This window comes from Pseudophryne corroboree, chromosome 7 (genome assembly GCF_028390025.1).
Source record: "Pseudophryne corroboree isolate aPseCor3 chromosome 7, aPseCor3.hap2, whole genome shotgun sequence".
Classification (NCBI taxonomy): Eukaryota; Metazoa; Chordata; class Amphibia; order Anura; family Myobatrachidae; genus Pseudophryne; species Pseudophryne corroboree.
The window spans coordinates 66,948,837-66,962,728 of record NC_086450.1 but is presented as its reverse complement, the minus strand read 5'-3'; the positions used below and the strand labels follow the sequence as shown (position 1 = coordinate 66,962,728).

Genomic DNA, 13,892 nt, shown 5'->3' with positions numbered 1-13,892 from the left:
GGTGATAATGGTTTGCGGTCACTTCTTTCCTAGCTTTAATCAGCGTAGGAATGACTTCCTCCGGAATTCCCTTTTCCTTCAGGATCCGGTGTTCAACCGCCATGCCGTCAAACGCAGCCGCGGTAAGTTTGGGAACAGACAGGGCCCCTGCTGCAGCAGGTCCTGTCTGAGCGGCAGAGGCCATAGGTCCTCTGAGATCATTTCTTGAAGTTCCGGGTACCAAGCTCTTCTTGGCCAATCCGGAACAATGAGTATAGTTCTTACTCCTCTTCTCCTTATTATCCTCAGTACCTTTGGTATGAGAGGAAGAGGAGGGAACACATAAACCGACCGGTACACCCACGGTGTCACTAGAGCGTCCACAGCTATCGCCTGAGGGTCTCTCGACCTGGCGCAATATCTTTCTAGCTTTTTGTTTAGGCGGGACGCCATCATGTCCACCTGTGGCTTTTCCCAACGGTTTACAATCAGTTGGAAGACTTCCGGATGAAGTCCCCTCTCTCCCGGGTGGAGGTCGTGTCTGCTGAGGAAGTCTGCTTCCCAGTTGTCCACTCCCGGAATGAACACTGCTGACAGTGCTAACAAGTGATTTTCCGCCCATCGGAGAATCCTTGTGGCTTCTGCCATCGCCGTCCTGCTTCTTGTGCCGCCCTGTCGGTTTACATGGGCGACTGTCGTGATGTTGTCTGACTGGATCAGTACCGGCTGGTTTTGAAGCAGGGGTTTTGCCTGACTTAGAGCATTGAAAATGGCCCTCAGTTCCAGAATATTTATGTGTAGGGAAGTCTCCTGACCTGACCATAGCCCTTGGAAGTTTCTTCCCTGTGTGACTGCCCCCCAGCCTCGAAGGCTGGCATCCGTGGTCACCAGGACCCAGTCCTGTATGCCGAATCTGCGGCCCTCTTGAAGATGAGCACTTTGCAGCCACCACAGCAGAGACACCCTGGTCCTTGGAGACAGGGTTATCAGCCGATGCATCTGAAGATGCGATCCGGACCACTTGTCCAACAGGTCCCACTGAAAGGTTCTTGCATGGAACCTGACGAATGGAATTGCTTCGTAGGAAGCTACCATCTTTCCCAGGATCCGCGTGCAGTGATGCACCGACACCTGTTTTGGTTTTAGGAGGCCTCTCTGACTAGAGATGACAGCTCCTTGGCCTTCTCCTCCGGGAGAAACACTTTTTTCTGTTCCGTGTCCAGAACCATCCCCAGGAACAGTAGACGTGTCGTAGGGACCAGCTGTGACTTTGGAATATTTAGAATCCAGCCATGCTGTTGTAGCACCTCCCGAGATAGTGCTACCACGACCAACAACTGCTCCCTGGACCTCGCCTTTATCAGGAGATCGTCCAAGTACGGGATAATTAAAACTCCCGTCTTTCGAAGGAGTATCATCATTTCGGCCATTACCTTGGTAAATACCCTCGGAGCCGTGGATAGACCAAACGGCAACGTCTGGAATTGGTAATGACAATCTTGTACCACAAATTTGAGGTACTCCTGGTGAGGATGGTAAATGGGGACATGCAGGTAAGCATCCTTGATGTCCAGTGATACCATGTAATCCCCTTCGTCCAGGCTTGCAATAACCGCCCTGAGCGATTCCATTTTGAACTTGAACCTTCTTATATAAGTGTTCAAGGATTTCAAATTTCAAATGGGTCTCACCGAACCGTCCGGTTTCGGTACCACAAACATTGTGGAATAGTAACCCCGTAGCTGTTGAAGGAGGGGTACTTTGGTTATCACCTGCTGGGAGTACAGCTTGTGAATCGCCTCCAGCACCGCCTCCCTGTCTGGGGGAGTAGTTGGCAAGGCTGATTTGAGGAAACGGCGAGGGGGAGACGTCTCGTATTCCAGCTTGTACCCCTGAGATACCACTTGTAGAATCCAGGGATCCACCCGTGAGCGAACCCACTGGTCGCTGAAGTTCCGGAGACGGGCCCCCACCGCACCTGGCTCCACCTGTGGAGCCCCAGCGTCATGCTGTGGACTTAGAGGAAGCGGGAGAGGACTTTTGTTCCTGGGAACTTGCTGTTTGGTGCAGCTTTTTCCCCCTACCTCTGCCTCTGGGCAGAAAGGACGCGCCTTTAACCCGCTTGCCTTTCTGGGGCCGAAAGGACTGTACCTAATAATACGGTGCTTTCTTTGGCTGTGAGGGAACATGGGGTAAAAATGTCGACTTCCCAGCCGTCGCTGTGGAAACGAGGTCCGAGAGACCATCCCCAAACAATTCCTCACCCTTGTAAGGCAAAACCTCCATGTGCCTTTTAGAATCCGCATCACCTGTCCACTGCAGAGTCCATAATACTCTCCTGGCAGAAATGGACATTGCATTTATTCTAGATGCCAGTTGGCAAATATCCCTCTGTGCATCTCTCATGTATAAGACTACGGGGTATATTTACTAAGGTCCCGATTTTGACCGAGATGCCGTTTTTTCTTCAAAGTGTCATCTCGGGAATTTACTAAGCAGAAATCACGGCAGTGATGAGGCCATTCGTATTTTTTTGCAAGTCCAAGAATAAAAATACGAATGAATACACCATCGGTCAAAACGCGGCTGTTTAGATATGAATCTCGGTCATTTACTGAGAAGTGCAAAGCAAAAAAAAAAAAAACACTGCCGTGAAAAAATACAACTCGTAAAAAAGTGCTAAAAAAAAACAGACCTGCTTTTTTGAGCCGTGATTGGATAGGCATGCACGGATCCATGAGATCCGTGCATGTATATCAGTGGGAAGGGGTGGGAAAGTGTTAATTTTTTGATAAAAAATTGCGTGGGGTCCCCCCTCCTAAGCATAACCAGCCTCGGGCTCTTTGAGCCGATCCTGGTTGCAGAAATATGGGAAAAAAATGGACAGGGGTTCCCCCATATTTAAGCAACCAGCATCGGGCTCTGCGCCTGGTCCTGGTTCCAAAAATACGGGGGACAAAAAGCGTAGGGGTCCCCCGTATTTTTAAAACCAGCACCGGGCTCCACTAGCTGGACAGATAATGCCACAGCCGGGGGTCACTTTTATACCGTGCCCTGCGGCCGTGGCATCAAATATCCAACTAGTCACCCCTGGCCGGGGTACCCTGGGGGAGTGGGGACCCCTTCAATCAAGGGGTCCCCCCCCCCCCAGCCACCCAAGGGCCAGGTGTGAAGCCCGAGGCTGTCCCCCCCCATCCAATGGGCTGCGGATGGGGGGCTGATAGCCTTTTTGTAAAAGTGATTGATATTGTTTTTAGTAGCAGTACTACAAGGCCCAGCAAGCCTCCCCCGCATGCTGGTACTTGGAGAACCACAAGTACCAGCATGCGGCGGAAAAACGGGCCCGCTGGTACCTGTAGTACTACTACTAAAAAAATACCCAAAAAAAGACAATACACACACACCTTGAAAGTAAAGTTTTATTACATCCATCCACACAAACATACATACATACTTACCTTATGTTCACACGAGGGTCGGTCCTCTTCTCCAGTAGAATCCATGGGGTACCTGTTGAATAAATTATACTCACCAGATCCAGGGTACCAGGCTCCTCGGATAATCCTTTTGTAATCCACGTACTTGATTAAAAAAATAAAACGGATACCCGAGCCACGCACTGAAAGGGGACCCATGTTTTCACATGGGTCCCCTTTCCCCGAATGCCAGAAACCCACTCTGACTGATGTCTAAGTGGGTTTCTTCAGCCAATCAGGGAGCGCCACGTTGTAGCACCCTCCTGATCGGCTGTGTGCTCCTGTACTGTCTGACAGGCGGCACACGGCAGTGTTACAATGTAGCGCCTATGCGCTCCATTGTAACCAATGGTGGGAACTTTCTGCTCAGCGGTTGACCGAAAGTGACCTCACCGCTGACCAAAAAGTAACGGATGGCCCTATTGGAATGTACACTAGTCTCATTGTCGTCGACACTGGAGTCAGTATCCGTGTCGACATCTGTGTCTGCCATCTGAGGTAGCGGGCGTTTTTGAGCCCCTGATGGCTTTTGAGACGCCTGGGCAGGCACGGACTGAGAAGCCGGCTGTCCCACATCTGCTATGTCATCAAACCTCTTATGTAAGGAGTTGACACTGTCACGTAATTCCTTCCACATATCCATCCACTCAGGTGTCGACTCCGCAGGGGGTGACATCACATTTATCGGCACCTGCTCCGCCTCCACATAAGCCTCCTCATCAAACATGTCGACACAGCCGTACCGACACTCCGCACACACACAGGGAATGCTCTGACTGAGGACAGGACCCCACAAAGTCCTTTGGGGAGACAGAGAGAGAGTATGCCAGCACACACCACAGCGCTATAGATCACAGGGATGTACTGTACACTATAATGAGTGATTTTACCCTATAGCAGCTATATATATAGTATTTGCGCCTAAATTTAGTGCCCCCCCTCTCTTTTTTACCCTATTGAGCCTGGAAACTGCAGGGGAGAGCCTGGGGAGCGTCCTTTCAGCGGAGCTGTGAGAGGAAATGGCGCCAGTGTGCTGAGGGAGATAGCCCCGCCCCCTTCATGGCGGACTTCTCCCGCTTTTTTTATGGATATATGGCAGGGGATTCTACACATATATAGTCTTAATGACTAATTATGTGTATTTTTTTGCCAATGTAAGGTAATCTTATTGCAGCCCAGGGCGCCCCCCCCCCCCAGCACCCTGCACCCATCAGTGATCGGAGTGTGAGGTGTGCATGGGGAGCAATGGCGCACAGCTGCAGTGCTGTGCGCTACCTTAATGAAGACCGGAGTCTTCAGCCGCCGATTTCCTGGACGTTCTTCTTGCTTCTGGCTCTGCAAGGGGGACGGCGGCGCGGCTCCGGGACCGGACGACCGAGGCTGGGCCTGTGTTCAATCCCTCTGGAGCTAATGGTGTCCAGTAGCCTAGAAGCTAAGTCCCTCGTAGCAGTGAGTCTGTTGCCAGCAGATCTCACTGAAAATAAAAAACCTAAATATACTTTCTTTGCTAGAAGCTCAGGAGAGCCCCTAGTGTGCATCCAGCTCGAGCCGGGCACAGATTCTAACTGAGGTCTGGAGGAGGGGCATAGAGGGAGGAGCCAGTGCACACCAGGTAGTCCTAATTCTTTCTTAGAGTGCCCAGTCTCCTTCGGAGCCCGCTATTCCCCATGGTCCTTACGGAGTTCCCAGCATCCACTAGGACGTCAGAGAAAAAGGCACAAAAGTCACCAGCTCATTTGCATAAACAACGCATCACAATCACCAGCTCAGTTGCATAAATAACGCATCACAGTGATGTCACAATGCCACAGTAAGCAGGGAAAACCTCTGATTACGACCTGCTGGACTCAATTGCTGCCTAGTGTTGAACCGGGCAGCATCAGTCACGTGCTGGAAACAGACCGTAGCTATTGGATAACTTTCTACAATCAGACTCACCACAGATTACAGACACCGGATTTGCTGGCATTCCTTGAAGAAGAATGTGGAACTGTATGCCATTTCCGTGCTGCCGCAAGGCGAGGCGGCCTGATGAGGACTCAAGTGGGAACCATCGCACTGAGAACAGCGAGACTGCAAGACCTGCCGAGAGACGTTCGCTCATCGCGCGCTTTAGGAGATTCATGTCTAAGAGGAGGCAAGGCAAAATGGGTGGAACCAACATTACCCACCTCATCACTGAGAGCAGGAAGGATTCCATGCTATCCTGTGTGGATCTCCCAGCCTTAATACAGGCCTCACATGATGCTCCTGACAAGGAACCTGGTAGAGACCAGGAAGTGCGCTCACCTGCAAAATCCAATACGGTGCAGGCATCGACCAGCGATCTGTTCAGCTGTCTAATGGAGTTCCTCTGCCGCAGGTGTAAAGAATTCGTGGAGTTATCACCAACATATATTGCTCTATGGATAACCGCTGTAGACAGCTTCCTCTATCAATACTGGCGGAATGTCAGTTTCATCACTCCGACCAATCTAGCGTTTCTCTACATGCTCTGCCGAGAGGTCATGTCATCCGAGCTGCTCAGCGAGTGGGAACTACTAGCAAGTCTATCAACATGTCTGTATGTATCCTATGCATACGTGGGCAGTGAGCTCTCCTACCCACTGATGCCGTTCCCTGTTGAATGCTCGAAGGAAGCCTTTTGGAATCGTTGCCTCTATGTTATCAACCTAATGAGTGCAAAGATGCTCCGCTTCCATGCTGACCCCCAGTATTTTGCCCAGGTCTTTGAGGATCTTAAAGCTGAGGGTGGACAGCAGGATATTACATCAGCTTAAAATCATACTGGACAGGCCCAGTTACCAAAACCGGCGGTGCGGCCTCAAAAGTGGATCAGCCTCCCATCAGAGGTGGTAGAGGCTAACAGTAACCAGTAACTGTGGTGAGCGTTGATGAAAATTCTGTTGCCATGAATTAAAGCAACAGCTCTGGCTTGAGAATCATAAAGTAGCTCAAATTCAGGCTTGGGAACCTAAGGCAAAAGAAACCCCATTTCAGGCTTGGGAACCTAAGGCAAAAGAAACCCAATTTCAGGCTTGGGAACCTAAGGCAAAGAAACCCAATTTCAGGCTTGGGAACCTAAGGCAAAGAAACCCACCCGTGGCTGTTATTGCATGGCTATCGGGCGTGGCCCCTTGGCGATGGGGTTACCAGTTCTTTAAGAATTGGTAGTGGCACAGCCACCATGGACCAACGCAATATTCATTTTTTGTTAAGTTAGAACAGTCTAAATGCGCAGTCAGACTTGCCATGACAGATTTTTTTTGACAACTTTCAGCTTAATTTGCAAAAAGAGGATTTTTGGTCGCTTACCATTGAATCCTTTTCTCTGAAGCAGGCTGTGGGACGCTGGACCATGGGATTGCAAGATGGGCTGGAGTTTCGCACTCAAACTACTGTCATTGTAATTCTAAGCTCCTCCCCCTGCAACCCCACAATACTAGCACTTCTTTTAAAAGAGTACGGTAAGGATTAGCAGTAACCCAGTGAAACTGTTACAACAAACCATCAGGGAAATGACAGTCAACAACCTGCTCGTGAGGGAGGGAACACATTGTCCCACAGCCAGGGAAGAAATTAGATAGTTTTTCTGTCTGTAAATAGCAGAGGGGAGAAGAACTGGTGAATTATGGAAAGTGTACAAAAGTTTAGGGAGTAGCACCCTCTTAGATACATAGAAATTGATGGCAGATAAGAAGATCTTGGCCCATCTAATCTGCCCTTAGATAGTTATGAAATAGATAAATACATAAACATCAGAAATATGTGAGATAGCTGTAGATAGACAGATCCTATAGATTGTAAATTGGCGAGCAGATTTATAGCTAGGCGCCATGGTGCCTGGAGCAAGGGCATGTTTTGGTGCCCCCCTTCCCTATACTGAATACTGAATTGGGGGCCTAGCCAACACGTGGTGGCATGTTACATTTGAAAAGAAACAATATTTAAAAATCCTAAATTGGTGACAAGGGTGGTGGTGGACCTTGTGGAGCTCATGGTAATCTGATAAATCTCTCAATGCCTCAATTAAAACAATGCACCAAATGTGACCCCCCCACAGACCCAACCCCCCCCCCCCCTCCCCGCCCAAACTCTCAATTAAATCACATAAAATTTCCTGAGAGGCAGAGAGAGGTGCTGCAACATCAATGTAGAGAGAAGTGCTGCAGCAGCCGGGGCAGAGAGATGGCACAGCAGCCTGGGCAGGACAGAAGTAACCCTGCTGCACAGCTACAAGCAGACAGTGAGACATATAAAGAGGGTGGGCAGAGCTCCGGCATGTGCCGGCTGTCAGTGTCTCCTGCTGTCGCCTCTGGCCTGCCCTGTTCCCTACCTAGTCTCCGAGTCAGTGTGCTTCTCCTGTTCTGCGGCTGCCAGTACAGTGGCCCGCGGGGAAGGGGTGAGCGGTAGCGCGCCCTCTAACTTTTCCAGCGCCCGGAGCTCGCGCTCTACTGGAGCCACCCTCGCTACTTTCCTGGCTACCTGCACATTAGGATAAGTGTACAAATACAATCTACTTAAACATTTAACATTGGGAGAAATAGATGATAGCTTGCACCCAAATCAGGAAATAAACAGAGTATTTATCTTTCAAAGGTATGCATGAAAAATGTGCATAATTTGGCGGGATGTTTACTCATAAAGCTGAGGTTCCCAAAATCGGTGCTAAAGGCACCCTGACAGGTTTTAGGTGTATACACGAGTACAGGTGAATTAATTAGTACATCAGTCATTTTAATTTATCCATCTCTGGATCTGCTCTCTCTGCTCTCAGCAGCTTTGGATCTGCAGTCCTTAGCAATGCAAATGCAGGAGGAGGCGCATGCCATCTCCTCCCTGCATTTGCAATAATATCGCATCTCAGAGGAGCATCGTGATCGTTCATCTGCGACGGCAAGCTGAGTAAGCTTGAGCTTTCTCAGCCTTGCCGTCGCTGTGCGGCTTCCAAGGCCAAGGTAACCATGTCTCGTCACGCAGTCCCTGGCCTCGCCACTCCCGAAAAATGGGGACGACCACACCCTATTTTCCCCTCTAAATCAGGAAGAGGCGTTTGCATACCTGCGCCACGTTTGCAGACCCCACGTCAGCTGCGATCGCTTGTGATTAAAAACATGGCGCCGGTGCGACTACATCCGCCTTTTTCTGAGTAAGCATGGGACAACCGCAACTGTCGACGGTTTCTGCAACTGCATACGCAGAGTTGCGATCACATCGGTGGGAGTCTTAACATTTCTGGATGGCATGTCACGTGATTTTTAGCAGTAGCAGTTTTGAGACAATCGCAATTTCAGTCTCAATAGCGATCCAAGCCATAAGATTATTTAGTGAACAATGTTACAGACTTCCATATAGTAACTAGAATACCACTGAGAAAAATACAAACTAACACTAAACCGCTTACAACAATATTATTTGTCGCCTGGCTACCTGTTCTCAGCAAATGCTCCAAGGCGTCAGAATACTGTATCATCCGCATGCTGAACAGCCACGCCTGCAAGCGGTATGAGTTGCCATCAGGGCAGCTGGGGTCCTCATAAAACTTTTGCAGGCTGCAAAGGCCGCTGAACTTGGAGGGCAGGATTGTTCCATCACCGTAAGAGTTGTTAACATAATTCACATCTGCTTCGGGAAAATATTTCAAACCTGGGAATGAAAATCGCAGACATGAAGGAATACTGTAAGATGCTCACTATAAAGTTGCAATATAGTAGCCAAATACAGCTTCTCAATCGTCTGCATTTGTTGGCTATCAGTAAAGCTGGCCATATACCTTAAGAAAATCTGTCCAACCAACCAACCAGTTCACTGGTTGAAAATAAAATCTGGTAATGTAGGAGAGTGAATGACAATTTATTATTTGTTCCCAAACACCGTAAAGCGATCAATAACAGTCATTCAAATTGATTAAATCCATTTGACTTAATCAATATGGGGTATATTCAATAAATGTCGGAAGCTGCCGTCTTGTCGGATAGACGGCAGCTTCAAACAGTTTTAGGTCGGAAGGGGTTCCAACCTATTCATTACAGCCCCATTTATTCCGACAAGTCGGGAAACTCGACTTGTCGGAATGCACGCTGATCACCCCCGGCACCACTGACCGCTCCCCCTTCACCCCCGACGCCGCTGACAGCTCCCTCTGCCGCTGCTGTCAGCGCACCAGCAGCGCTGACAGCAGCAGCAGGTCAGGAAACAGGGAACGGCCAAATCCGACTATTCGGATTTGGCCGCTCTTTTGAATAGGGGTTGTCGGGTCCATTCCGACAACTGCATGTCGGAATGGACCCGACTCTTATCGAATATACCCCTATGTCTGAACAACAGTTTTTATCCATTTCCTGGCATTCGGGAGCAAATGGATGAATGTCATTTACTCCAGTACATTACTAGATTTTCGTTCCAACCAGCAAAATGGTTGGTTAGTTAGATAATCTTAAGGAGTGTGTTCAGCTGAAGGGGGGAGATCCAATTACAGGTGAAGTTACATTGGATTTTTTCCAGATGTTTCACCCGTATTTTTTACAGGCTATCCAATATGGTCACCTGTTAAAAAAAAAAAAATACATTGTCTCCCAAAAACACACAGGTTCAGTGGAACCTACGTGTTTTCGGTAGAAACAGTCCCGTTTTCGGGTGAAGACAGGGCTGTTTCCGGGAATTTGGTTTTGCCTGCCTGAATCATCTCACCCAGATTGTCAGCCAGTTCCTGTGCCAGTTTTCCTTTGCCGGATGCCAGGTTCCCATCAACTGTGATAATCTTGCTGTTTGGTCCAAACCTTTTGGTGGTTCTCTCACCCAGCATGTATGCCCAGAAGCCATACTTCAGCCCCTGTCTTGAGCTGACATGAAGCTGTGCCTGTGCGAATTGCAAACAGATAAAGAACACAAATAAGAGCAGATTAAATACTATAATGGAAACAGTCTATTAGGAATATGTTTTCCTGCTCTATAAACAGTTTTCTTAAGTTCCTATGTGACAAATCAGCAAGGGAATTTTGCAAACCATTTATAATGGCATTGACCATCATCAGGACAGACATTTTAACAGTCAGTGCATATATGTGCGAGAAGTTGTTCCGTATTGTGCCCAATGGTGGGTGGTTCAGTTGTTGTCACGTTCCATTGCGGTGTCTGTCTGCGCTCATCACCATATATTACTAATATTCCTGTGCACATGTAAAAGTAGCCATGTTGCTGACCATTAAGTACTTTCACCAAGAACTTTGGGGGTAATTCCAAGTTGATCGCAGCAGGATTTTTGTTAGCAGTTGGGCAAAACCATGTGCACTGCAGGGAAGGCAGATTTAACATGTGCAGAGAGAGTTAGATTTGGGTGGGGTGTGTTCAATCTGCAATCTAATTTGCAGTGTAAAAATAAAGCAGCCAGTATTTACCCTGCACAGAAACAAAATAACCCACCCAAATCGAACTCTCTCTGCACATGTTATATCTGCCTCCCCTGCAGTGCACATGGTTTTGCCCAACTGCTAACAAAAATCCTGCTGCGATCAACTTGGAATTTACCCCCTTTATCTGGGATGAATTCAGGATATTGACAATCGTTATGTTGGCAAGCAGGAGATCGGCAGGAGTGTGTCAGCAACACAATGCCCACATAGTTAAAATGCTGCTTAAAGCAAGTACAGGTGTGCTGTTTTATCATTATTATTTTTTTACAGTTATACTGCCACTGCCTTTAAACTGCATTTTAACTTTGCCTGCATAATAATGCGATACACCCCTGTCATCCCATTTGCCAACATCATGAGGGTCCATATCCTAAATGCAACCCTTACAGAGTTCTCCGGAAAAGTACTTTACGATCAGCAATATTGCTAATTTGTACATTATAATAAGAATTTACTTACCGATAATTCTATTTCTCGGAGTCCGTAGTGGATGCTGGGGTTCCTGAAAGGACCATGGGGAATAGCGGCTCCGCAGGAGACAGGGCACAAAAGTAAAAGCTTTAGGATCAGGTGGTGTGCACTGGCTCCTCCCCCTATGACCCTCCTCCAAGCCTCAGTTAGGATACTGTGCCCGGACGAGCGTACACAATAAGGAAGGATTTTGAATCCCGGGTAAGACTCATACCAGCCACACTAATCACACTGTACAACCTGTGATCTGAACCCAGTTAACAGTATGATAACAGCGGAGCCTCTGAAAAGATGGCTCACAACAATAATAACCCGATTTTTGTAACTATGTACAAGTAATGCAGATAATCCGCACTTGGGATGGGCGCCCAGCATCCACTACGGACTCCGAGAAATAGAATTATCGGTAAGTAAATTCTTATTTTCTCTATCGTCCTAGTGGATGCTGGGGTTCCTGAAAGGACCATGGGGATTATACCAAAGCTCCCAAACGGGCGGGAGAGTGCGGATGACTCTGCAGCACCGAATGAGAGAACTCCAGGTCCTCCTTAGCCAGGGTATCAAATTTGTAGGATTTTACAAACGTGTTTGCCCCTGACTAAATAGCCGCTCGGCAAAGTTGTAAAGCCGAGACCCCTCGGGCAGCCGCCCAAGATGAGCCCACCTTCCTTGTGGAATGGGCATTTACATATTTTGGCTGTGGCAGGCCTGCCACAGAATGTGCAAGCTGAATTGTATTACACATCCAACTAGCAATAGTCTGCTTAGAAGCAAGAGCACCCAGTTTGTTGGGTGCATACAGGATAACAGCAAGTCCGTTTTCCTGACTCCAGCCGTCCTGGAACCTATACTTTCAGGGCCCTGACAACATCCAGCAACTTGGAGTCCTCCAAGTCCCTAGTAGGCGCAAGGCACCACAATAAGCTGGTTCAGGTGAAACACTGACACCACCTTAGGGAGAGAACTGGGGACGAGTCCGCAGCTCTGCCCTGTCCGAATGGACAAATAGATATGGGCTTTTTTGAGAAAAAACCCACCAATTTGACACTCGCCTGGCCCAGGCCAGAGCCAAGAGCATGGTCACTTTTCATGTGAGATGCTTCAAATCCACAGATTTGACTGGTTTTAAACCAATGTGATTTGAGGAATCCCAGAACTACGTTGAGATCCCACAGTGCCACTGGAGGCACAAAAGGGGGTTGTATATGCAATACTCCCTTGACAAACTTCTGGACTTCAGGAACTGAAGCCAATTCTTTCTGGAAGAAAATCGACAGGGCCGAAATTTGAACCTTAATGGGCCCCAATTTGAGGCCCATAGACACTCCTGTTTGCAGGAAATGCAGGAATCGACCGAGTTGAAATTTCTTCGTGGGGCCTTCCTGGCCTCACACCACGCAACATATTTTCGCCACATGTGGTGATAATGTTGTGCGGTCACCTCCTTCCTGGCTTTGACCAGGGTAGGAATGACCTCTTCCGGAATGCCTTTTTCCCTTAGGATCCGGCGTTCCACCGCCATGCCGTCAAACGCAGCTGCGGTAAGTCTTGGAACAGACATGGTACTTGCTGAAGCAAGTCCCTTCTTAGCGGCAGAGGCCATAAGTCCTCTGTGAGTATCTCTTGAAGTTCCGGGTACCAAGTCCTTCTTGGCCAATCCGGAGCCATGAGTATAGTTCTTACTCCTCTACGTCTTATAATTCTCAGTACCTTAGGTATGAGAAGCAGAGGAGGGAACACATACACCGACTGGTACACCCACGGTGTTACCAGAACGTCCACAGCTATTGCCTGAGGGTCTCTTGACCTGGCGCAATACCTGTCCCGTTTTTTGTTCAGACGGGACGCCATCATGTCCACCTTTGGTATTTCCCAACGGTTCACAATCATGTGGAAAAACTTCCCGATGAAGTTTCCACTCTCCCGGGTGGAGGTCGTGCCTGCTGAGGAAGTCTGCTTCCCAGTTTCCACTCCCGGAATGAAACACTGCTGACAGTGCTATCACATGATTTTCCGCCCAGCGAAAAGTCCTTGCAGTTTTTGCCATTGCCCTCCTGCTTCTTGTGCCGCCCTGTCTGTTTACGTGGGCGACTGCCGTGATGTTTTTCCCACTGGATCAATACCGGCTGACCTTGAAGCAGAGGTCTTGCTAAGCTTAGAGCATTATAAATTTACCCTTAGCTCCAGTATATTTATGTGGAGAAAAGTCTCCAGACTTGATCACACTCCCTGGAAATTTTTTCCTTGTGTGACTGCTCCCCAGCCTCTCGGGCTGGCCTCCGTGGTCACCAGCATCCAATCCTGAATGCCGAATCTGCGGCCCTCTAGAAGATGAGCACTCTGTAACCACCACAGGAGAGACACCCTTGTCCTTGGATATAGGGTTATCCGCTGATGCATCTGAAGATGCGATCCGGACCATTTGTCCAGCAGATCCCACTGAAAAGTTCTTGCGTGAAATCTGCCGAATGGAATTGCTTCGTAGGAAGCCACCATTTTTACCAGGACCCTTGTGCAATGATGCACTGACACTTTTCCTGGTTTTAGGAGGTTC

At 48.6% G+C, this 13,892-nt stretch overlaps 1 protein-coding gene across 1 annotated transcript in view; it reads right to left on the bottom strand.

Annotated features, from left to right (window-relative positions):
• Positions 1-13,892, bottom strand: part of NDUFA10 (NADH:ubiquinone oxidoreductase subunit A10) — a 78,608-nt gene that overhangs the window by 44,054 nt on the left and 20,662 nt on the right. Inside the window, exons 2-3 of the mRNA XM_063933264.1 lie at positions 10,146-10,314; positions 8,886-9,101 (exon numbers count right to left, since the gene is read on the bottom strand). Of these exons, the coding sequence (XP_063789334.1) occupies positions 8,886-9,101; positions 10,146-10,314 (385 nt within the window). The remainder of the gene's footprint in view (positions 1-8,885; positions 9,102-10,145; positions 10,315-13,892) is intronic.